Source organism: Oncorhynchus keta, unplaced genomic scaffold (assembly GCF_023373465.1).
Source record: "Oncorhynchus keta strain PuntledgeMale-10-30-2019 unplaced genomic scaffold, Oket_V2 Un_contig_9417_pilon_pilon, whole genome shotgun sequence".
NCBI classification, from domain to species: Eukaryota; Metazoa; Chordata; class Actinopteri; order Salmoniformes; family Salmonidae; genus Oncorhynchus; species Oncorhynchus keta.
The window spans coordinates 63149-89046 of record NW_026290530.1 but is presented as its reverse complement, the minus strand read 5'-3'; the positions used below and the strand labels follow the sequence as shown (position 1 = coordinate 89046).

The 25898-nt window shown below is 44.5% G+C and overlaps 1 protein-coding gene across 5 annotated transcripts in view; it reads left to right on the top strand.

Moving 5' to 3' along the window:
* The first annotated feature begins 7073 nt into the window (after positions 1-7073).
* LOC118382038 (NLR family CARD domain-containing protein 3-like) overlaps positions 7074-25898 on the top strand; it is a 40878-nt gene continuing 22053 nt past the window's right edge. For 2 of the 5 annotated variants that reach the window (XM_052512902.1, XM_052512897.1), the window contains exon 1: positions 12306-12531. In XM_052512902.1, coding sequence (XP_052368862.1) covers positions 12449-12531 — 83 coding nt within the window. In that variant the 5' untranslated portion in view covers positions 12306-12448. Of the gene's footprint in view, positions 7171-12305; positions 12532-25898 lie in introns of those variants that run through there. The other 3 variants (XM_052512903.1, XM_052512900.1, XM_052512901.1) reach the window with 3 other exon arrangements.

Sequence of the window (25898 nt, the reverse complement as noted above, 5' to 3'; positions counted from 1 at the left end):
ACTCATTAACATCAACAGGCCAGAGGATATGGAGACATCAACACATTAACATCAACAGGCCAGAGGATATGGAGAAACATCAACAGGCATTAACATCAACAGGCCAGAGGATATGGAGACATCAACACATTAACATCAACAGGCCAGAGGATATGGAGAACATCAACACATTAACATCAACAGGCCAGAGGATATGGAGACATCAACACATTAACATCAACAGGCCAGAGGATATGGAGACATCAACACATTAACATCAACAGGCCAGAGGACATGGAGACATCAACTCATTAACATCAACACATTAACATCAACAGGCCAGAGGACATGGAGAACATCAACACATTAACATCAACAGGCCAGAGGACATGGAGACATCAACACATTAACATCAACACATTAACATCAACAGGCCAGAGGATATGGAGAACATCAACACATTAACATCAACAGGCCAGAGGATATGGAGACATCAACACATTAACATCAACAGGCCAGAGGATATGGAGACATCAACACATTAACATCAACAGGCCAGAGGATATGGAGACATCAACACATTAACATCAACAGGCCAGAGGATATGGAGAACATCAACACATTAACATCAACAGGCCAGAGGATATGGAGACATCAACACATTAACATCAACAGGCCAGAGGACATGGAGAACATCAACACATTAACATCAACAGGCCAGAGGACATGGAGAACATCAACACATTAACATCAACAGGCCAGAGGATATGGAGAACATCCACACATTAACATCAACAGGCCAGAGGACATGGAGACATCAACACATTAACATCAACAGGCCAGAGGATATGGAGAACATCAACACATTAACATCAACAGGCCAGAGGATATGGAGACATCAACACATTAACATCAACAGGCCAGAGGATATGGAGACATCAACACATTAACATCAACAGGCCAGAGGATATGGAGACATCAACACATTAACATCAACAGGCCAGAGGATATGGAGACATCAACACATTAACATCAACAGGCCAGAGGATATGGAGACATCAACACATTAACATCAACAGGCCAGAGGATATGGAGAACATCAACACATTAACATCAACAGGCCAGAGGATATGGAGACATCAACACATTAACATCAACAGGCCAGAGGATATGGAGACATCAACACATTAACATCAACAGGCCAGAGGATATGGAGAACATCAACACATTAACATCAACAGGCCAGAGGATATGGAGACATCAACACATTAACATCAACAGGCCAGAGGATATGGAGACATCAACACATTAACATCAACAGGCCAGAGGATATGGAGACATCAACACATTAACATCAACAGGCCAGAGGATATGGAGACATCAACACATTATCAACACATCCATTAACATCAACAGGCCAGAGGATATGGAGACATCAACACATTAACATCAACAGGCCAGAGGATATGGAGACATCAACACATTAACATCAACAGGCCAGAGGATATGGAGACATCAACACATTAACATCAACAGGCCAGAGGATATGGAGACATCAACACATTAACATCAACAGGCCAGAGGATATGGAGACATCAACTCATTAACATCAACAGGCCAGAGGACATGGAGAACATCAACACATTAACATCAACAGGCCAGAGGACATGGAGACATCAACACATTAACATCAACAGGCCAGAGGACATGGAGAACATCAACACATTAACATCAACAGGCCAGAGGATATGGAGACATCAACACATTAACATCAACAGGCCAGAGGATATGGAGACATCAACTCATTAACATCAACAGGCCAGAGGATATGGAGACATCAACACATTAACATCAACAGGCCAGAGGATATGGAGACATCAACACATTAACATCAACAGGCCAGAGGATATGGAGACATCAACACATTAACATCAACAGGCCAGAGGATATGGAGACATCAACTCATTAACATCAACAGGCCAGAGGATATGGAGACATCAACACATTAACATCAACAGGCCAGAGGATATGGAGACATCAACACATTAACATCAACAGGCCAGAGGATATGGAGACATCAACACATTAACATCAACAGGCCAGAGGATATGGAGACATCAACACATTAACATCAACAGGCCAGAGGATATGGAGACATCAACTCATTAACATCAACAGGCCAGAGGATATGGAGACATCAACACATTAACATCAACAGGCCAGAGGATATGGAGACATCAACACATTAACATCAACAGGCCAGAGGATATGGAGACATCAACTCATTAACATCAACAGGCCAGAGGATATGGAGACATCAACACATTAACATCAACTCATTAACATTACATTTACATTTAAGTCATTTAGCAGACGCTCTTATCCAGAGCGACTTAAATTGGTGCATTCACCTTATGACATCCAGTGGAACAGTCATTTTACAATAGTGCATCTAAATCTTAAGGGGGGTGAGAGGGATTACTTATCCTATCCTAGGTATTCCTTAAAGAGGTGGGGTTTCAGGTGTCTCCGGAAGGTGGTGATTGACTCCGCTGTCCTGGCGTCGTGAGGGAGTTTGTTCCACCATTGGGGGGCCAGAGCAGCGAACAGTTTTGACTGGGCTGAGCGGGAGCTGTACTTCCTCAGTGGTAGGGAGGCGAGCAGGCCAGAGGTGGATGAACGCAGTGCCCTTGTTTGGGTGTAGGGCCTGATCAGAGCCTGGAGGTACTGAGGTGCCGTTCCCCTCACAGCTCCGTAGGCAAGCACCATGGTCTTGTAGCGGATGCGAGCTTCAACTGGAAGCCAGTGGAGAGAACATCAACAGGACAGAGGATAAACCCATCTGATTTAGGGCTCTGCTGTGAGTTTACCTCATATTAAAATCATAATAAACACTGACAACTAAAATATTGTGCTATTGTTGTTATTGTTATGCATGTTATTAATATTATCATTAATAGAGGGGAGGGTAGTTCAAAAATGTAAGCCAAAAGGTTCTTCAAGAGGTGTTTAGAGGATCATTTTAAAGGTTCTTCAAGAGGTGTTTAGAGGATCATTTTAAAGGTTCTTCAAGAGGTGTTTAGAGGATAATTTTAAAGGTTCTTCAATCGGTGTTTAGAGGATCATTTTAAAGGTTCTTCAATAGGTGTTTAGAGGATCATTTTAAAGGTTCTTCAATAGGTGTTTAGAGGATCATTTTAAAGGGTTCTTTAAAGAACTTATAGGGGTTCCCCCATAGTTTCAATTTGAAGAACCCCTTAAGGATACTCCAGGAACCTTTTCTTTTTATAGTGTAGGACCTGATCCATCGGTCTTTCCTGGACTGGGTCACCTTCAGTGTTCTCCAGACAGTACTAGGTCCTGATCCATCGGTCTTTCCTGGACTGGGTCACCTTCAGTGTTCTCCAGACAGTACTAGGTCCTGATCCATCGGTCTTTCCTGGACTGGGTCACCTTCAGTGTTCTCCAGACAGTACTAGGTCCTGATCCATCGGCCTTTCCTGGACTGGGTCACCTTCAGTGTTCTCCAGACAGGACTAGGTCCTGATCCATCAGTCTCTCCTGGACTGGGTCAGGAACCCAGGACCCCTCCCAGGATGTCCCTCATAGCGCTTCGGAGATGATGAGCTGTTAGAAAGAGGAGAGTCAGGAACCACCACAGGTGCAGGAACCGTTGCTCCCGTCTATCCGGTCTGCAGAGTGAACACAACTCCTCCGTCTTCAGCCTCATGGCGACCAATCACTGTTCCATGGTGAGTGAGAGGTGGGGCTCGGAGTGTCCCTCGGACGACGGAGAGAACTCTGCTGGGTCCATTGTAGCTCAGGTCTACTGTGACAGTAATGTTCCTATGATGACAGAGAGATCTCTGCTGGGTCCATTGTAGCTCAGGTCTACTGTGACAGTAATGTTCCTATGATGACAGAGAGATCTCTGCTGGGTCCATTGTAGCTCAGGTCTACTGTGACAGTAATGCTCCTACGATGACAGAGAGATCTCTGCTGGGTCCATTGTAGCTCAGGTCTACTGTGACAGTAATGCTCCTATGATGACAGAGAGATCTCTGCTGGGTCCATTGTGGCTCAGGTCTACTGTGACAGTAAGGCTCGCACGTACTTGGACCCAGGAGCAGAGAAACACAGCAGGTAGAGGTGAGGGTGAATCCAGAACATTTACTAAAGTCTTCACAGCAAAATAACAAAGCAACAGGGGAACACTAAACAAAACAAGAGACCTGATCAACCGGCCCAGTCTAAAGGGGAACCTAAATAGACCTGATCACCCAGCCCAGTCTAAAGGGGAACCTAAATAGACCTGATCACCCGGCCCAGTCTAAAGGGGAACCTAAATAGACCTGATCACCCGGCCCAGTCTAAAGGGGAACCTAAATAGACCTGATCACCCGGCCCAGTCTAAAGGGGAACCTAAATAGACCTGATCACCCGGCCCAGTCTAAAGGGGAACCTAAATAGACCTGATCACCCGGCCCAGTCTAAAGGGGAACCTAAATAGACCTGATCACCCGGCCCAGTCTAAAGGGGAACCTAAATAGTCCTGATCACCCGGCCCAGTCTAAAGGGGAACCTAAATAGACCTGATCACCCGGCCCAGTCTAAAGGGGAACCTAAATAGACCTGATCACCCGGCCCAGTCTAAAGGGGAACCTAAATAGACCTGATCACCCGGCCCAGTCTAAAGGGGAACCTAAATAGACCTGATCACCCGGCCCAGTCTAAAGGGGAACCTAAATAGACCTGATCACCCGGCCCGGTCTAAAGGGGAACCTAAATAGTCCTGATCACCTGGCCCAGTCTAAAGGGGAACCTAAATAGTCGTACACCAGGTGAACCCAATAAGGCCAATCAGGAAAACTTGGACACTAGAAAACATAAGGGTGCCCTCCAGTGGCACCCTCAGGGAGTACACTCAACCGATGACCTCCACCCTGTGACAGTTTCTAGCCCCATGGAGGGTATTTTATTGCTCCCCACACCACTGATAATCTAACTGTGTTTGAAAATCACTGCTTTAAAAATTATTACACTTTTGATGTCACCGAGTAGAACTTTTTAACTTCATATTTTTCTACAAAACTTAGAAATGCACCATTTACACATTAGATTGTATTTTATTTATATGGCTCAATTGGACATTTAAAGGTAGTTTAAAAAATATTTAACTTGCCTCCACAGCAACATGAACACCTGCATACTTTGACATACAGACCAGAGGAGGCTGTTGGAGGAGCTATAGGAGGATGGGCTCATTGTAAAGACTGGAATGGATTTATGGAACGGTATCAAACACTTCATTTATTCATTCCAATTCAGCCAAAAATATTAACCCGTCTTCCTATAACTCTGCCCACCAGCCTCCTCTGAAATGTCTCTGTTCTGGTAAAACAGAAGTTGAGAATACCACATGTATCGACGTGGATCTACATTAAACCACAGGTTCTGTTATTGAGACTGATGGGAAGAGTGGAGTGTAAAGGCTTTTGCAACACTACTGTAGTTAGCACAACCATGTGACTGAGTTCACTTCCTGTTTTCAATTCTTGTGGGGAAATCACTGTTATCTTTCAGCCTTCCCCCATGTCTCATATTCACTGTTATCTTTCTACCTTCCCAATACCTTCCTCCATGTATCATATTCACTGTTATCTTTCTACCTTCCCAATACCTTCCTCCATGTATCATATTCACTGTTATCTGTCTACCTTCCCAATACCTTCCACCACTTAGAGATGGTTTGATGAGGTGTGTAGCGTAGAGTGCATAGTCCTTTAGTCTCTATGGGCCAGGTGGCCAGTTGGTGAGGGCCACAACATAGTCCTTTAGTCTCTATGGGCCAAGTGGCCAGTTGGTGAGGGCCACAGCATAGTCCTTTAGTCTCTATGGACCAGATGGCCAGTTGGTGAGGGCCACAACATAGTCCTTTAGTCTCTATGGGCCAGATGGCCAGTTGGTGAGGGCCACAGCATAGTCCTTTAGTCTCTATGGACCAGATGGCCAGTTGGTGAGGGCCACAGCATAGTCCTTTAGTCTCTATGGGCCAGATGGCCAGTTGGTGAGGGCCACAGCATAGTCCTTTAGTCTCTATGGACCAGATGGTGAGGATCACAGCATAGTCCTTTAGTCTCTATGGACCAGATGGTGAGGGCCACAGCATAGTCCTTTAGTCTCTATGGACCAGATGGTGAGGATCACAGCATAGTCCTTTAGTCTCTATGGACCAGATGGCCAGTTGGTGAGGGCCACAGCATAGTCCTTTAGTCTCTATGGGCCAGTTGGTGAGGGCCACAGCATAGTCCTTTAGACTATATGGACCAGGTGGCCAGTTGGTGAGGGCCACAGCATAGTCCTTTAGTCTCTATGGGCCAGTTGGTGAGGGCCACAGCATAGTCCTTTAGACTATATGGACCAGGTGGCCAGTTGGTGAGGGCCACAGCATAGTCCTTTAGACTATATGGACCAGGTGGCCAGTTGGTGAGGGCCACAGCATAGTCCTTTAGTCTCTGTGGACCAGATGGCCAGTTGGTGAGGGCCACAGCATAGTCCTTTAGTCTCTATGGACCAGATGGCCAGTTGGTGAGGAACACAGCATAGTCCTTTAGTCTCTGTGGACCAGATGGCCAGTTGGTGAGGGCCACAGCATAGTCCTTTAGTCTCTATGGACCAGATGGCCAGTTGGTGAGGAACACAGCATAGTCATTTAGTCTCTATGGGCCAGATGGCCAGTTGGTGAGGAACACAGCATAGTCATTTAGTCTCTATGGGCCAGATGGCCAGTTGGTGAGGGCAGCATGGGGAAAGAAACTGTTCAGATTGGGGTCTATAACATCACAGAGGTTTACAGCAGCTGATAGTTGCAATTTCATCGCTAATATCTCAAACTGCCTTGGTTTAAATAAAGACAATATCTGTACAGGATCTGAGTTGTATTTTCCATGTGAACCTTCATGGAATGTTAAAACTTGTATTGAGATTAAAATATAAATATGTCATATAAAAAGGGTTTTGAAATTTGTAATCGAGGCTACTTCCTCTGCAAGAGTGTCAGAATAAAACGTGATTTCCTCATAGGAAATTGTGCATGTAGCCCTCGCTGTTACAAGATGACTGTGGAAACATATTTCTCTGTACAATTAGAAGCTAAATGTGTTGATTTGAAGGAAAGACGGGCAGATTCTGGTAAGTCTTGGCTAATTATTATGAAGTTAGGCGTAGTCAGACATTCAATAGAAAGACTTGAGATATGATTCTTTATGTTGCACATTTGGGAACCCTTAACACACAGTGTCAAATACAACAAACAGTTATTAATCATAGTTATTAATGAAACAAAACATGGAGATAAATATCAGTCACAACTACATGTTCATGTGATGCATTAAATCACCTGACTGTTTCTATGTCTGTTAGTAAATGTTTTATTTCTAAGAGATAATGAATAAATGACAACAATTGACATTCAATAATTAGTTGTCACTGTGTTAACCACAACCAACATGCTGGATCTCTGTTTAGTTGTCACTGTGTTAACCACAACCAACATGTTGGATCTCTGTTTAGTTGTCACTGTGTTAACCACAACCAACATGTTGGATCTCTGTTTAGTTGTCACTGTGTTAACCACAACCAACATGTTGGATCTATGTTTAGTTGTTACTGTGTTAATAACCACAACCAACAGGTTGGATCTATGTTTAGTTGTTACTGTGTTAATAACCACAACCAACATGTTGGATCTCTGTTTAGTTGTCACTGTGTTAATAACCACAACCAACAGGTTGGATCTATGTTTAGTTGTTACTGTGTTAATAACCACAACCAACAGGTTGGATCTATGTTTAGTTGTTACTGTGTTAATAACCACAACCAACATGTTGGATCTCTGTTTAGTTGTCACTGTGTTAACCACAACCAACAGGTTGGATCTATGTTTAGTTGTTACTGTGTTAATAACCACAACCAACATGTTGGATCTCTGTTTAGTTGTCACTGTGTTAATAACCACAACCAACATGTTGGATCTCTGTTTAGTTGTCACTGTGTTAACCACAACCAACATGTTGGATCTCTGTTTAGTTGTCACTGTGTTAACCACAACCAACAGGTTGGATCTATGTTTAGTTGTTACTGTGTTAATAACCACAACCAACATGTTGGATCTCTGTTTAGTTGTCACTGTGTTAATAACCACAACCAACAGGTTGGATCTATGTTTAGTTGTCACTGTGTTAACCACAACCAACATGCTGGATCTCTGTTTAGTTGTCACTGTGTTAACCACAACCAACATGTTGGATCTCTGTTTAGTTGTCACTGTGTTAACCACAACCAACATGTTGGATCTATGTTTAGTTGTCACTGTGTTAACCACAACCAACATGTTGTATCTCTGTTTAGTTGTCACTGTGTTAACCACAACCAACATGTTGGATCTCTGTTTAGTTGTCACTGTGTTAACCACAACCAACATGTTGGATCTCTGTTTAGTTGTCACTGTGTTAACCACAACCAACATGTTGGATCTCTGTTTAGTTGTCACTGTGTTAACCACAACCAACATGTTGGATCTCTGTTTAGTTGTCACTGTGTTAACCACAACCAACATGTTGGATCTCTGTTTAGTTGTCACTGTGTTAACCACAACCAACATGTTGGATCTCTGTTTAGTTGTCACTGTGTTAACCACAACCAACAGGTTGGATCTATGTTTAGTTGTCACTGTGTTAACCACAACCAACAGGTTGGATCTATGTTTAGTTGTTACTGTGTTAATAACCACAACCAACAGGTTGGATCTATGTTTAGTTGTTACTGTGTTAATAACCACAACCAACATGTTGGATCTCTGTTTAGTTGTCACTGTGTTAATAACCACAACCAACAGGTTGGATCTATGTTTAGTTGTCACTGTGTTAACCACAACCAACATGCTGGATCTCTGTTTAGTTGTCACTGTGTTAACCACAACCAACATGTTGGATCTCTGTTTAGTTGTCACTGTGTTAACCACAACCAACAGGTTGGATCTATGTTTAGTTGTTACTGTGTTAATAACCACAACCAACATGTTGGATCTCTGTTTAGTTGTCACTGTGTTAATAACCACAACCAACATGTTGGATCTCTGTTTAGTTGTCACTGTGTTAATAACCACAACCAACATGTTGGATCTATGTTTAGTTGTCACTGTGTTAACCACAACCAACATGTTGGATCTATGTTTAGTTGTCACTGTGTTAACTGTGTTAACCACAACCAACATGTTGGATCTCTGTTTAGTTGTCACTGTGTTAACCACAACCAACATGTTGTATCTCTGTTTAGTTGTCACTGTGTTAACCACAACCAACATGTTGGATCTATGTTTAGTTGTCACTGTGTTAACCACAACCAACATGTTGGATCTCTGTTTAGTTGTCACTGTGTTAATAACCACAACCAACATGTTGGATCTCTGTTTAGTTGTCACTGTGTTAACCACAACCAACATGTTGGATCTATGTTTAGTTGTCACTGTGTTAACCACAACCAACATGTTGGATCTCTGTTTAGTTGTCACTGTGTTAACCACAACCAACATGTTGGATCTATGTTTAGTTGTCACTGTGTTAACCACAACCAACATGTTGGATCTCTGTTTAGTTGTCACTGTGTTAATAACCACAACCAACAGGTTGGATCTATGTTTAGTTGTCACTGTGTTAACCACAACCAACATGTTGGATCTATGTTTAGTTGTCACTGTGTTAACCACAACCAACATGTTGGATCTCTGTTTAGTTGTCACTGTGTTAACCACAACCAACATGTTGGATCTATGTTTAGTTGTCACTGTGTTAACCACAACCAACATGTTGGATCTATGTTTAGTTGTCACTGTGTGTTAACCACAACCAACATGTTGGATCTATGTTTAGTTGTCACTGTGTTAACCACAACCAACATGTTGGATCTATGTTTAGTTGTCACTGTGTTTAATAACCACAACCAACATGCTGGATCTATGTTTAGTTGTCACTGTGTTAACCACAACCAACATGTTGGATCTATGTTTAGTTGTCACTGTGTTAACCACAACCAACATGTTGGATCTATGTTTAGTTGTCACTGTGTTAACCACAACCAACATGTTGGATCTATGTTTAGTTGTCACTGTGTTAATAACCACAACCAACATGTTGGATCTATGTTTAGTTGTCACTGTGTTAACCACAACCAACATGTTGGATCTATGTTTAGTTGTCACTGTGTTAACCACAACCAACATGTTGGATCTATGTTTAGTTGTCACTGTGTTAACCACAACCAACATGTTGGATCTATGTTTAGTTGTCACTGTGTTAACCACAACCAACATGATGGATCTATGTTTAGTTGTCACTGTGTTAACCACAACCAACATGTTGGATCTATGTTTAGTTGTCACTGTGTTAACCACAACCAACATGTTGGATCTCACAACCAACATGTTTAGTTGTCTGTTTAGTTGTCACTGTGTTAACCACAACCAACATGTTGGATCTCTGTTTAGTTGTCACTGTGTTAACCACAACCAACATGTTGGATCTATGTTTAGTTGTCACTGTGTTAACCACAACCAACATGTTGGATCTATGTTTAGTTGTCACTGTGTTAACCACAACCAACATGTTGGATCTATGTTTAGTTGTCACTGTGTTAACCACAACCAACATGTTGGATCTATGTTTAGTTGTCACTGTGTTAACCACAACCAACATGTTGGATCTATGTTTAGTTGTCACTGTGTTAATAATGTTTAGTTGTCCACAACCAACATGTTGGATCTCTGTTTAGTTGTCACTGTGTTAACCACAACCAACATGTTGGATCTATGTTTAGTTGTCACTGTGTTAACCACAACCAACATGTTGGATCTCTGTTTAGTTGTCACTGTGTTAACCACAACCAACATGTTGGATCTCTGTTTAGTTGTCACTGTGTTAACCACAACCAACATGTTGGATCTATGTTTAGTTGTCACTGTGTTAACCACAACCAACATGTTGGATCTATGTTTAGTTGTCACTGTGTTAACCACAACCAACATGTTGGATCTATGTTTAGTTGTCACTGTGTTAACCACAACCAACATGTTGGATCTATGTTTAGTTGTCACTGTGTTAACCACAACCAACATGTTGGATCTATGTTTAGTTGTCACTGTGTTAACCACAACCAACATGTTGGATCTATGTTTAGTTGTCACTGTGTTAACCACAACCAACATGTTGGATCTATGTTTAGTTGTCACTGTGTTAACCACAACCAACATGTTGGATCTATGTTTAGTTGTCACTGTGTTAACCACAACCAACATGTTGGATCTATGTTTAGTTGTCACTGTGTTAACCACAACCAACATGTTGGATCTATGTTTAGTTGTCACTGTGTTAACCACAACCAACATGTTGGATCTATGTTTAGTTGTCACTGTGTTAACCACAACCAACATGTTGGATCTATGTTTAGTTGTCACTGTGTTAACCACAACCAACATGTTGGATCTATGTTTAGTTGTCACTGTGTTAACCACAACCAACATGTTGGATCTATGTTTAGTTGTCACTGTGTTAATAACCACAACCAACATGTTGGATCTCTGTTTAGTTGTCACTGTGTTAACCACAACCAACATGTTGGATCTATGTTTAGTTGTCACTGTGTTAACCACAACCAACATGTTGGATCTATGTTTAGTTGTCACTGTGTTAACCACAACCAACATGTTGGATCTATGTTTAGTTGTCACTGTGTTAACCACAACCAACATGTTGGATCTATGTTTAGTTGTCACTGTGTTAACCACAACCAACATGTTGGATCTATGTTTAGTTGTCACTGTGTTAACCACAACCAACATGTTGGATCTATGTTTAGTTGTCACTGTGTTAACCACAACCAACATGCTGGATCTATGTTTAGTTGTCACTGTGTTAACCACAACCAACATGTTGGATCTATGTTTAGTTGTCACTGTGTTAACCACAACCAACATGCTGGATCTCTGTTTAGTTGTCACTGTGTTAATAACCACAACCAACATGCTGGATCTCTGTTTAGTTGTCACTGTGTTAACCACAACCAACATGCTGGATCTCTGTTTAGTTGTCACTGTGTTAACCACAACCAACATGCTGGATCTCTGTTTAGTTGTCACTGTGTTAACCACAACCAACATGTTGGGTCTCTGTTTAGTTGTCACTGTGTTAACCACAACCAACATGCTGGATCTCTGTTTAGTTGTCACTGTGTTAACCACAACCAACATGTTGGATCTCTGTTTAGTTGTTACTGTGTTAACCACAACCAACATGTTGGATCTCTGTTTAGTTGTCACTGTGTTAATCACAACCAACATGCTAGATCTCTGTTTAGTTGTCACTGTGTTAACCACAACCAACATGTTGGATCTCTGTTTAGGGGTCAGTGCTCTAAAATGAGTCTCTCTGGGGAGAGAGAGGATGGGGGCCCTGCCTCTAAAAAGACTCTCTTTCGGGAACATGACACCAGAGCTAAGAGGTGAGATGACAATTCTGTTGAATAATTATTACGTTTATTTCCAAAATGCTATATCCCCCCCAAAAATCCCATTTGTTTTTTCATCAGATTGCTTATGGGTGTGAACCTTCAATATTAATGTCCTCTGATTTTTTATTCATAGATTTGAGATGTTTATAAAACTGTTGTTTAGCTGGAATGGAATGTTGGTGTCCTGTATATTAGACTGTGATATGTGGTTGTCTCTCCTAGATATCTATATATCCATTATTTAACAGGAATGTTGGTATCCTGTATATCTGACTGTGATATGTGGTTGTCTCACCTAGATATCTAAAGATGAATGCCCTTACAACAGGAAAATAATCTAGCAGCAACAGGAAATATGAATTATTATGTGGATTATAATTAATTAACAATTTTCATCAGGGCAAATCAAGTTGGACATTTTTAAAGTGGAAATTCCAAACTATAGAAGCCTTTTAAAAGCTAAAATACACTACAATACAGCAAATGTACTGTAAGTCCCTCTGGGCCCGGTTTCCCAATAGAGATATAATTTAGACCACTGAACCAGGGTCTGTAGTGATCCACTAGTACTGAGATGTCTTAGACCACTGAACCAGGGTCTGTAGTGACTCCTCTAGTACTGAGATGCCTTAGACCACTGAACCAGGGTCTGTAGTGATCCTCTAGTACTGAGATGTCTTAGACCACTGAACCAGGGTCTGTAGTGACTCCTCTAGTACTGAGATGTCTTAGACCACTGAACCAGGGTCTGTAGTGACTCCTCTAGTACTGAGATGTGTTAGACCGCTTAACCAGGGTCTGTAGTGACTCCTCTAGTACTTAGATGCCTTAGACCACTGAACCAGGGTCTGTAGTGATCCTCTAGTACTGAGATGTCTTAGACCACTGAACCAGGGTCTGTAGTGATCCACTAGTACTGAGATGTCTTAGACCACTGAACCAGGGTCTGTAGTGACTCCTCTAGTACTGAGATGCCTTAGACCACTGAACCAGGGTCTGTAGTGATCCTCTAGTACTGAGATGTCTTAGACCACTGAACCAGGGTCTGTAGTGACTCCTCTAGTACTGAGATGTCTTAGACCACTGAACCAGGGTCTGTAGTGATACTCTAGTACTGAGATGTCTTAGACCACTGAACCAGGGTCTGTAGTGACTCCTCTAGTACTTAGATGCCTTAGACCACTGAACCAGGGTCTGTAGTGATCCTCTAGTACTGAGATGTCTTAGACCACTGAACCAGGGTCTGTAGTGATCCTCTAGTACTGAGATGTCTTAGACCACTGAACCAGGGTCTGTAGTGACTCCTCTAGTACTGAGATGTCTTAGACCACTGACCCAGGGTCTGTAGTGACTCTTCTAGTACTGAGATGTCTTAGACCACTGAACCAGGGTCTGTAATGATACTCTAGTACTGAGATGTCGTAGACCACTGAACCAGGGTCTGTAGTGATCCTCTAGTAATGAGATGTCTTAGACCACTGAACCAGGGTCTGTAGTGATCCTCTAGTGCTGAGATGTCTTAGACCACTGAACCAGGGTCTGTAGTGACTCCTCTAGTAATGAGATTTCTTAGACCACTGAACCAGGGTCTGTAGTGATCCTCTAGTACTGAGATGCCTTAGACCACTGAACCAGGGTCTGTTGTGATCCTCTAGTACTGAGATGTCTTAGACCACTGAACCAGGGTCTGTAGTGACTCCTCTAGTAATGAGATGTCTTAGACCACTGAACCAGGGTCTGTAGTGATACTCTAGTACTGAGATGTCTTAGACCACTGAACCAGGGTCTGTAGTGATCCTCTAGTAATGAGATGTCTTAGACCACTGAACCAGGGTCTGTAGTGATACTCTAGTACTGAGATGCCTTAGACCACTGAACCAGGGTCTGTAGTGACTCCTCTAGTAATGAGATTTCTTAGACCACTGAACCAGGGTCTGTAGTGATACTCTAGTACTGAGATGTCTTAGACCACTGAACCAGGGTCTGTAGTGATCCTCTAGTACTGAGATGCCTTAGACCACTGAACCAGGGTCTGTAGTGATCCTCTAGTACTGAGATGTCTTAGACCACTGAACCAGGGTCTGTAGTGACTCCTCTAGTAATGAGATGTCTTAGACCACTGAATCAGGGTCTGTAGTGATACTCTAGTACTGAGATGCCTTAGACCACTGCACCAGGGTCTGTAGTGATCCTCTAGTACTGAGATGTCTTAGACCACTGAACCAGGGTCTGTAGTGACTCCTCTAGTAATGAGATGTCTTAGACCACTGAACCAGGGTCTGTAGTGATACTCTAGTACTGAGATGTCTTAGACCACTGAACCAGGGTCTGTAGTGATCCTCTAGTAATGAGATGTCTTAGACCACTGAACCAGGGTCTGTAGTGATCCTCTAGTACTGAGATGTCTTAGACCACTGAACCAGGGTCTGTAGTGACTCCTCTAGTAATGAGATTTCTTAGACCACTGAACCAGGGTCTGTAGTGATACTCTAGTACTGAGATGTCTTAGACCACTGAACCAGGGTCTGTAGTGATCCTCTAGTACTGAGATGTCTTAGACCACTGAACCAGGGTCTGTAGTGATCCTCTAGTACTGAGATGTCTTAGACCACTGAACCAGGGTCTGTAGTGACTCCTCTAGTACTGAGATGTCTTAGACCACTGAACCAGGGTCTGTAGTGATACTCTAGTACTGAGATGTCTTAGACCACTGAACCAGGGTCTGTAGTGATCCTCTAGTACTGAGATGTCTTAGACCACTGAACCAGGGTCTGTAGTGATCCTCTAGTACTGAGATGTCTTAGACCACTGAACCAGGGTCTGTAGTGACTCCTCTAGTAATGAGATGTCTTAGACCACTGAACCAGGGTCTGTAGTGATACTCTAGTACTGAGATGTCTTAGACCACTGAACCAGGGTCTGTAGTGATTCCTCTAGTACTGAGATGTCTTAGACCACTGAACCAGGGTCTGTAGTGATCCTCTAGTACTGAGATGTCTTAGACCACTGAACCAGGGTCTGTAGTGATCCTCTAGTACTGAGATGTCTTAGACCACTGAACCAGGGTCTGTAGTGACCCTCCAGTACTGAGATGTCTTAGACCACTGAACCATGGTCTGTAGTGATCCTCTAGTACTGAGATGCCTTAGACCACTGAACCAGGGTCTGTAGTGATACTCTAGTACTGAGATGTCTTAGACCACTGAACCAGGGTCTGTAGTGATCCTCTAGTAATGAGATGTCTCAGACCACTGAACCAGGGTCTGTAGTGATCCTCTAGTACTGAGATGTCTTAGACCACTGAATCAGGGTCTGTAGTGACTCCTCTAGTAATGAGATGTCTTAGACCACTGAACCAGGGTCTGTAGTGATCCTCTAGTACTGAGATGCCTTAGACCACTGAACCAGGGTCTGTAGTGACTCCTCTAGTACTGAGATGTCTTAGACCACTGAACCAGGGTCTGTAGTGATCCTCTAGTACTGAGATGTCTTAGACCACTGAACCAGGGTCTGTAGTGACTCCTCTAGTACTGAGATGCCTTAGACCACTGAACCAGGGTCTGTAGTGATCCTCTAGTACTGAGATGTCTTAGACCACTGAACCAGGGTCTGTAGTGATCCTCTAGTACTGAGATGTCTTAGACCACTGAACCAGTGTCTGTAGTGACTCCTCTAGTACTGAGATGTCTTAGACCACTGAACCAGGGTCTGTAGTGATCCTCTAGTACTGAGATGTCTTAGACCACTGAACCAGGGTCTGTAGTGATCCTCTAGTACTGAGATGCCTTAGACCACTGAACCAGGGTCTGTAGTGACTCCTCTAGTACTGAGATGTCTTAGACCACTGAACCAGGGTCTGTAGTGATCCTCTAGTACTGAGATGTCTTAGACCACTGAACCAGGGTCTGTAGTGATCCTCTAGTAATGAGATGTCTTAGACCACTGAACCATGGTCTTAGACCACTGAACCAGGGTCTGTAGTGATCCTCTAGTACTGAGATGTCTTAGACCACTGAACCACTGAACCAGGATGTCTGTAGTGATCCTCTAGTACTGAGATGTCTTAGACCACTGAACCAGGGTCTGTAGTGATCCTCTAGTACTGAGATGTCTTAGACCACTGAACCAGGGTCTGTAGTGATCCTCTAGTACTGAGATGTCTTAGACCACTGAACCAGGGTCTGTAGTGACTCCTCTAGTAATGAGATGTCTTAGACCACTGAACCAGGGTCTGTAGTGATCCTCTAGTACTGAGATGTCTTAGACCACTGAACCAGGGTCTGTAGTGACTCCTCTAGTAATGAGATGTCTTAGACCACTGAACCAGGGTCTGTAGTGATACTCTAGTACTGAGATGTCTTAGACCACTGAACCAGGGTCTGTAGTGATCCTCTAGTACTGAGATGTCTTAGACCACTGAACCAGGGTCTGTAGTTATCCTCTAGTACTGAGATGTCTTAGACCACTGAACCAGGGTCTGTAGTGACTCCTCTAGTACTGAGATGTCTTAGACCACTGAACCAGGGTCTGTAGTGACCCTCTAGTAATGAGATGTCTTAGACCACTGAACCATGGTCTGTAGTGATCCTCTAGTACTGAGATGCCTTAGACCACTGAACCAGGGTCTGTAGTGACTCCTCTAGTACTGAGATTGCCTTAGACCACTGAATCAGGGTCTGTAGTGATCCTCTAGTAATGAGATGTCTTAGACCACTGAACCAGGGTCTGTAGTGATCCTCTAGTACTGAGATGTCTTAGACCACTGAACCAGGGTCTGTAGTGATCCTCTAGTACTGAGATGTCTTAGACCACTGAACCAGGGTCTGTAGTGACTCCTCTAGTACTGAGATGTCTTAGACCACTGAACCAGGGTCTGTAGTGACTCCTCTAGTACTGAGATGTCTTAGACCACTGAACCAGGGTCTGTAGTGACCCTCTAGTAATGAGATGTCTTAGACCACTGAACCATGGTCTGTAGTGATCCTCTAGTACTGAGATGCCTTAGACCACTGAACCAGGGTCTGTAGTGATCCTCTAGTACTGAGATGCCTTAGACCACTGAACCAGGGTCTGTAGTGATCCTCTAGTACTGAGATGCCTTAGACCACTGAACCAGGGTCTGTAGTGATCCTCTAGTACTGAGATGCCTTAGACCACTGAACCAGGGTCTGTAGTGATCCTCTAGTACTGAGATGTCTTAGACCACTGAACCAGGGTCTGTAGTGATCCTCTAGTACTGAGATGTCTTAGACCACTGAACCAGGGTCTGTAATGATCCTCTAGTACTGAGATGTCTTAGACCACTGAACCAGGGTCTGTAGTGATCCTCTAGTACTGAGATGTCTTAGACCACTGAACCAGGGTCTGTAGTGACTCCTCTAGTACTGAGATGTCTTAGACCACTGAACCAGGGTCTGTAGTGACCCTCTAGTACTGAGATGTCTTAGACCACTGAACCAGGGTCTGTAGTGATCCTCTAGTACTGAGATGTCTTAGACCACTGAACCAGGGTCTGTAGTGATCCTCTAGTACTGAGATGTCTTAGACCACTGAACCAGTGTCTGTAGTGACTCCTCTAGTACTGAGATGTCTTAGACCACTGAACCATGGTCTGTAGTGACTCCTCTAGTACTGAGATGTCTTAGACCACTGAACCAGGGTCTGTAGTGATACTCTAGTACTGAGATGTCTTAGACCACTGAACCAGGGTCTGTAGTGATACTCTAGTACTGAGATGTCTTAGACCACTGAACCAGGGTCTGTAGTGATCCTCTAGTACTGAGATGTCTTAGACCACTGAACCAGGGTCTGTAGTGACTCCTCTAGTACTGAGATGTCTTAGACCACTGAACCAGGGTCTGTAGTGACCCTCCAGTAATGAGATGTCTTAGACCACTGAACCATGGTCTGTAGTGATCCTCTAGTACTGAGATGCCTTAGACCACTGAACCAGGGTCTGTAGTGACTCCTCTAGTACTGAGATGTCTTAGACCACTGAACCAGGGTCTGTAGTGACTCCTCTAGTACTGAGATGTCTTAGACCACTGAACCAGGGTCTGTAGTGACTCCTCTAGTACTGAGATGCCTTAGACCACTGAACCAGGGTCTGTAGTGATCCTCTAGTCCTGAGATGCCTTAGACCACTGAACCAGGGTCTGTAGTGATCCTCTAGTACTGAGATGCCTTAGACCACTGAACCAGGGTCTGTAGTGACTCCTTTAGTACTGAGATGTCTTAGACCACTGAACCAGGGTATGTAGTGATCCTCTAGTACTGAGATGTCTTAGACCACTGAACCAGGATCTGTAGTGATCCTCTAGTACTGAGATGCCTTAGACCACTGAACCAGGGTCTGTAGTGACTCCTCTAGTACTGAGATGTCTTAGACCACTGAACCAGGGTCTGTAGTGATCCTCTAGTACTGAGATGTCTTAGACCACTGAACCAGGGTCTGTAGTGACTCCTCTAGTAATGAGATGTCTTAGACCACTGAACCAGGGTCTGTAGTGATACTCTAGTACTGAGATGTCTTAGACCACTGAACCAGGGTCTGTAGTGATCCTCTAGTACTGAGATGTCTTAGACCACTGAACCAGGGTCTGTAGTGACTCCTCTAGTAATGAGATGTCTTAGACCACTGAACCAGGGTCTGTAGTGATCCTCTAGTACTGAGATGTCTTAGACCACTGAACCAGGGTCTGTAGTGATCCTCTAGTACTGAGATGTCTTAGACCACTGAACCAGGGTCTGTAGTGATCCTCTAGTACTGAGATGTCTTAGACCACTGAACCAGGGTCTGTAGTGACTCTCTAGTAATGAGATGCCTCTAGTACTGAACCAGAGTGATCTCTAGTACTGAGATGTCTTACCACTGAACCAGGGTCTGTAGTGATCCTCTAGTACTGAGATGTCTTAGACCACTGAACCAGGGTCTGTAGTTATCCTCTAGTACTGAGATGTCTTAGACCACTGAACCAGGGTCTGTAGTGACTCCTCCAGTACTGAGATGTCTTAGACCACTGAACCAGGGTCTGTAGTGACCCTCTAGTAATGAGATGTCTTAGACCACTGAACCATGGTCTGTAGTGATCCTCTAGTACTGAGATGCCTTAGACCACTGAACCAGGGTCTGTAGTGACTCCTCTAGTACTGAGATTGCCTTAGACCACTGAATCAGGGTCTGTAGTGATCCTCTAGTAATGAGATGTCTTAGACCACTGAACCAGGGTCTGTAGTGATCCTCTAGTACTGAGATGTCTTAGACCACTGAACCAGGGTCTGTAGTGATCCTCTAGTACTGAGATGTCTTAGACCACTGAACCAGGGTCTGTAGTGACTCCTCTAGTACTGAGATGTCTTAGACCACTGAACCAGGGTCTGTAGTGACTCCTCTAGTACTGAGATGTCTTAGACCACTGAACCAGGGTCTGTAGTGACTCCTCTAGTACTGAGATGTCTTAGACCACTGAACCAGGGTCTGTAGTGACCCTCTAGTAATGAGATGTCTTAGACCACTGAACCATGGTCTGTAGTGATCCTCTAGTACTGAGATGCCTTAGACCACTGAACCAGGGTCTGTAGTGATCCTCTAGTACTGAGATGCCTTAGACCACTGAACCAGGGTCTGTAGTGATCCTCTAGTACTGAGATGCCTTAGACCACTGAACCAGGGTCTGTAGTGATCCTCTAGTACTGAGATGCCTTAGACCACTGAACCAGGGTCTGTAGTGATCCTCTAGTACTGAGATGTCTTAGACCACTGAACCAGGGTCTGTAGTGATCCTCTAGTACTGAGATGTCTTAGACCACTGAACCAGGGTCTGTAATGATCCTCTAGTACTGAGATGTCTTAGACCACTGAACCAGGGTCTGTAGTGATCCTCTAGTACTGAGATGTCTTAGACCACTGAACCAGGGTCTGTAGTGACTCCTCTAGTACTGAGATGTCTTAGACCACTGAACCAGGGTCTGTAGTGACCCTCTAGTACTGAGATGTCTTAGACCACTGAACCAGGGTCTGTAGTGATCCTCTAGTACTGAGATGTCTTAGACCACTGAACCAGGGTCTGTAGTGACTCCTCTAGTACTGAGATGTCTTAGACCACTGAACCAGGGTCTGTAGTGACTCCTCTAGTACTGAGATGTCTTAGACCACTGAACCAGGGTCTGTAGTGATCCTCTAGTACTGAGATGTCTTAGACCACTGAACCAGGGTCTGTAGTGATCCTCTAGTACTGAGATGTCTTAGACCACTGAACCAGGGTCTGTAGTGATCCTCTAGTACTGAGATGTCTTAGACCACTGAACCAGGGTCTGTAGTGATCCTCTAGTACTGAGATGTCTTAGACCACTGAACCAGGGTCTGTAGTGATCCTCTAGTACTGAGATGTCTTAGACCACTGAACCAGGGTCTGTAGTGATCCTCTAGTACTGAGATGTCTTAGACCACTGAACCAGGGTCTGTAGTGATCCTCTAGTACTGAGATGTCTTAGACCACTGAACCAGGGTCTGTAGTGATCCTCTAGTACTGAGATGTCTTAGACCACTGAACCAGGGTCTGTAGTGACTCCTCTAGTACTGAGATGTCTTAGACCACTGAACCAGGGTCTGTAGTGATCCTCTAGTACTGAGATGCCTTAGACCACTGAACCAGGGTCTGTAGTGATCCTCTAGTACTGAGATGCCTTAGACCACTGAACCAGGGTCTGTAGTGATCCTCTAGTACTGAGATGTCTTAGACCACTGAACCAGGGTCTGTAGTGATCCTCTAGTACTGAGATGCCTTAGACCACTGAACCAGGGTCTGTAGTGATCCTCTAGTACTGAGATGCCTTAGACCACTGAACCAGGGTCTGTAGTGATCCTCTAGTACTGAGATGCCTTAGACCACTGAACCAGGGTCTGTAGTGATCCTCTAGTACTGAGATGTCTTAGACCACTGAACCAGGGTCTGTAGTGATCCTCTAGTACTGAGATGTCTTAGACCACTGAACCAGGGTCTGTAGTGATCCTCTAGTACTGAGATGTCTTAGACCACTGAACCAGGGTCTGTAGTGATCCTCTAGTACTGAGATGTCTTAGACCACTGAACCAGGGTCTGTAGTGATCCTCTAGTACTGAGATGTCTTAGACCACTGAACCAGGGTCTGTAGTGACTCCTCTAGTACTGAGATGTCTTAGACCACTGAACCAGGGTCTGTAGTGACCCTCTAGTACTGAGATGTCTTAGACCACTGAACCAGGGTCTGTAGTGATCCTCTAGTACTGAGATGTCTTAGACCACTGAACCAGGGTCTGTAGTGACTCCTCTAGTACTGAGATGTCTTAGACCACTGAACCAGGGTCTGTAGTGACTCCTCTAGTACTGAGATGTCTTAGACCACTGAACCAGGGTCTGTAGTGATCCTCTAGTACTGAGATGTCTTAGACCACTGAACCAGGGTCTGTAGTGATCCTCTAGTACTGAGATGTCTTAGACCACTGAACCAGGGTCTGTAGTGACTCCTCTAGTACTGAGATGCCTTAGACCACTGAACCAGGGTCTGTAGTGATCCTCTAGTACTGAGATGTCTTAGACCACTGAACCAGGGTCTGTAGTGATCCTCTAGTACTGAGATGCCTTAGACCACTGAACCAGGGTCTGTAGTGATCCTCTAGTACTGAGATGTCTTAGACCACTGAACCAGGGTCTGTAGTGATCCTCTAGTACTGAGATGTCTTAGACCACTGAACCAGGGTCTGTAGTGATCCTCTAGTACTGAGATGCCTTAGACCACTGAACCAGGGTCTGTAGTGATCCTCTAGTACTGAGATGTCTTAGACCACTGAACCAGGGTCTGTAGTGATCCTCTAGTACTGAGATGCCTTAGACCACTGAACCAGGGTCTGTAGTGACTCCTCTAGTACTGAGATGCCTTAGACCACTGAACCAGGGTCTGTAGTGATCCTCTAGTACTGAGATGTCTTAGACCACTGAACCAGGGTCTGTAGTGATCCTCTAGTACTGAGATGTCTTAGACCACTGAACCAGGGTCTGTAGTGACTCCTCTAGCACTGAGATGCCTTAGACCACTGAACCAGGGTCTGTAGTGATCCTCTAGTACTGAGATGCCTTAGACCACTGAACCAGGGTCTGTAGTGATCCTCTAGTACTGAGATGCCTTAGACCACTGAACCAGGGTCTGTAGTGATCCTCTAGTACTGAGATGTCTTAGACCACTGAACCAGGGTCTGTAGTGATCCTCTAGTACTGAGATGTCTTAGACCACTGAACCAGGGTCTGTAATGATCCTCTAGTACTGAGATGTCTTAGACCACTGAACCAGGGTCTGTAGTGATCCTCTAGTACTGAGATGTCTTAGACCACTGAACCAGGGTCTGTAGTGACTCCTCTAGTACTGAGATGTCTTAGACCACTGAACCAGGGTCTGTAGTGACCCTCTAGTACTGAGATGTCTTAGACCACTGAACCAGGGTCTGTAGTGATCCTCTAGTACTGAGATGTCTTAGACCACTGAACCAGGGTCTGTAGTGACTCCTCTAGTACTGAGATGCCTTAGACCACTGAACCAGGGTCTGTAGTGATCCTCTAGTACTGAGATGCCTTAGACCACTGAACCAGGGTCTGTAGTGATCCTCTAGTACTGAGATGCCTTAGACCACTGAACCAGGGTCTGTAGTGATCCTCTAGTACTGAGATGTCTTAGACCACTGAACCAGTGTCTGTAGTGATCCTCTAGTACTGAGATGTCTTAGACCACTGAACCAGGGTCTGTAGTGATCCTCTAGTACTGAGATGCCTTAGACCACTGAACCAGGGTCTGTAGTGACTCCTCTAGTACTGAGATGTCTTAGACCACTGAACCAGGGTCTGTAGTGATCCTCTAGTACTGAGATGCCTTAGACCACTGAACCAGGGTCTGTAGTGACTCCTCTAGTACTGAGATGTCTTAGACCACTGAACCAGGGTCTGTAGTGATCCTCTAGTACTGAGATGTCTTAGACCACTGAACCAGGGTCTGTAGTGATCCTCTAGTACTGAGATGTCTTAGACCACTGAACCAGGGTCTGTAGTGACTCCTCTAGCACTGAGATGCCTTAGAACACTGAACCAGGGTCTGTAGTGATCCTCTAGTACTGAGATGCCTTAGACCACTGAACCAGGGTCTGTAGTGATCCTCTAGTACTGAGATGCCTTAGACCACTGAACCAGGGTCTGTAGTGATCCTCTAGTACTGAGATGTCTTAGACCACTGAACCAGGGTCTGTAGTGATCCTCTAGTACTGAGATGTCTTAGACCACTGAACCAGGGTCTGTAATGATCCTCTAGTACTGAGATGTCTTAGACCACTGAACCAGGGTCTGTAGTGATCCTCTAGTACTGAGATGTCTTAGACCACTGAACCAGGGTCTGTAGTGACTCCTCTAGTACTGAGATGTCTTAGACCACTGAACCAGGGTCTGTAGTGACCCTCTAGTACTGAGATGTCTTAGACCACTGAACCAGGGTCTGTAGTGATCCTCTAGTACTGAGATGTCTTAGACCACTGAACCAGGGTCTGTAGTGACTCCTCTAGTACTGAGATGTCTTAGACCACTGAACCAGGGTCTGTAGTGATCCTCTAGTACTGAGATGCCTTAGACCACTGAACCAGGGTCTGTAGTGATCCTCTAGTACTGAGATGCCTTAGACCACTGAACCAGGGTCTGTAGTGATCCTCTAGTACTGAGATGTCTTAGACCACTGAACCAGGGTCTGTAGTGATCCTCTAGTACTGAGATGCCTTAGACCACTGAACCAGGGTCTGTAGTGACTCCTCTAGTACTGAGATGTCTTAGACCACTGAACCAGGGTCTGTAGTGATCCTCTAGTACTGAGATGCCTTAGACCACTGAACCAGGGTCTGTAGTGACTCCTCTAGTACTGAGATGTCTTAGACCACTGAACCAGGGTCTGTAGTGATCCTCTAGTACTGAGATGTCTTAGACCACTGAACCAGGGTCTGTAGTGATCCTCTAGTACTGAGATGTCTTAGACCACTGAACCAGGGTCTGTAGTGACTCCTCTAGCACTGAGATGCCTTAGACCACTGAACCAGGGTCTGTAGTGATCCTCTAGTACTGAGATGCCTTAGACCACTGAACCAGGGTCTGTAGTGATCCTCTAGTACTGAGATGCCTTAGACCACTGAACCAGGGTCTGTAGTGATCCTCTAGTACTGAGATGTCTTAGACCACTGAAACAGGGTCTGTAGTGATCCTCTAGTACTGAGATGTCTTAGACCACTGAACCAGGGTCTGTAATGATCCTCTAGTACTGAGATGTCTTAGACCACTGAACCAGGGTCTGTAGTGATCCTCTAGTACTGAGATGTCTTAGACCACTGAACCAGGGTCTGTAGTGACTCCTCTAGTACTGAGATGTCTTAGACCACTGAACCAGGGTCTGTAGTGACCCTCTAGTACTGAGATGTCTTAGACCACTGAACCAGGGTCTGTAGTGACTCCTCTAGTACTGAGATGTCTTAGACCACTGAACCAGGGTCTGTAGTGACTCCTCTAGTACTGAGATGTCTTAGACCACTGAACCAGGGTCTGTAGTGATCCTCTAGTACTGAGATGTCTTAGACCACTGAACCAGGGTCTGTAGTGATCCTCTAGTACTGAGATGCCTTAGACCACTGAACCAGGGTCTGTAGTGACTCCTCTAGTACTGAGATGCCTTAGACCACTGAACCAGGGTCTGTAGTGACTCCTCTAGTACTGAGATGTCTTAGACCACTGAACCAGGGTCTGTAGTGACTCCTCTAGTACTGAGATGTCTTAGACCACTGAACCAGGGTCTGTAGTGATCCTCTAGTACTGAGATGTCTTAGACCACTGAACCAGGGTCTGTAGTGATCCTCTAGTACTGGTATGTCTTAGACCACTGAACCAGGGTCTGTAGTGACTCCTCTAGTACTGAGATGCCTTAGACCACTGAACCAGGGTCTGTAGTGATCCTCTAGTACTGAGATGCCTTAGACCACTGAACCAGGGTCTGTAGTGATCCTCTAGTACTGAGATGCCTTAGACCACTGAACCAGGGTCTGTAGTGATCCTCTAGTACTGAGATGTCTTAGACCACTGAACCAGGGTCTGTAGTGATCCTCTAGTACTGAGATGTCTAAGACCACTGAACCAGGGTCTGTAATGATCCTCTAGTACTGAGATGTCTTAGACCACTGAACCAGGGTCTGTAGTGATCCTCTAGTACTGAGATGTCTTAGACCACTGAACCAGGGTCTGTAGTGACTCCTCTAGTACTGAGATGTCTTAGACCACTGAACCAGGGTCTGTAGTGACCCTCTAGTACTG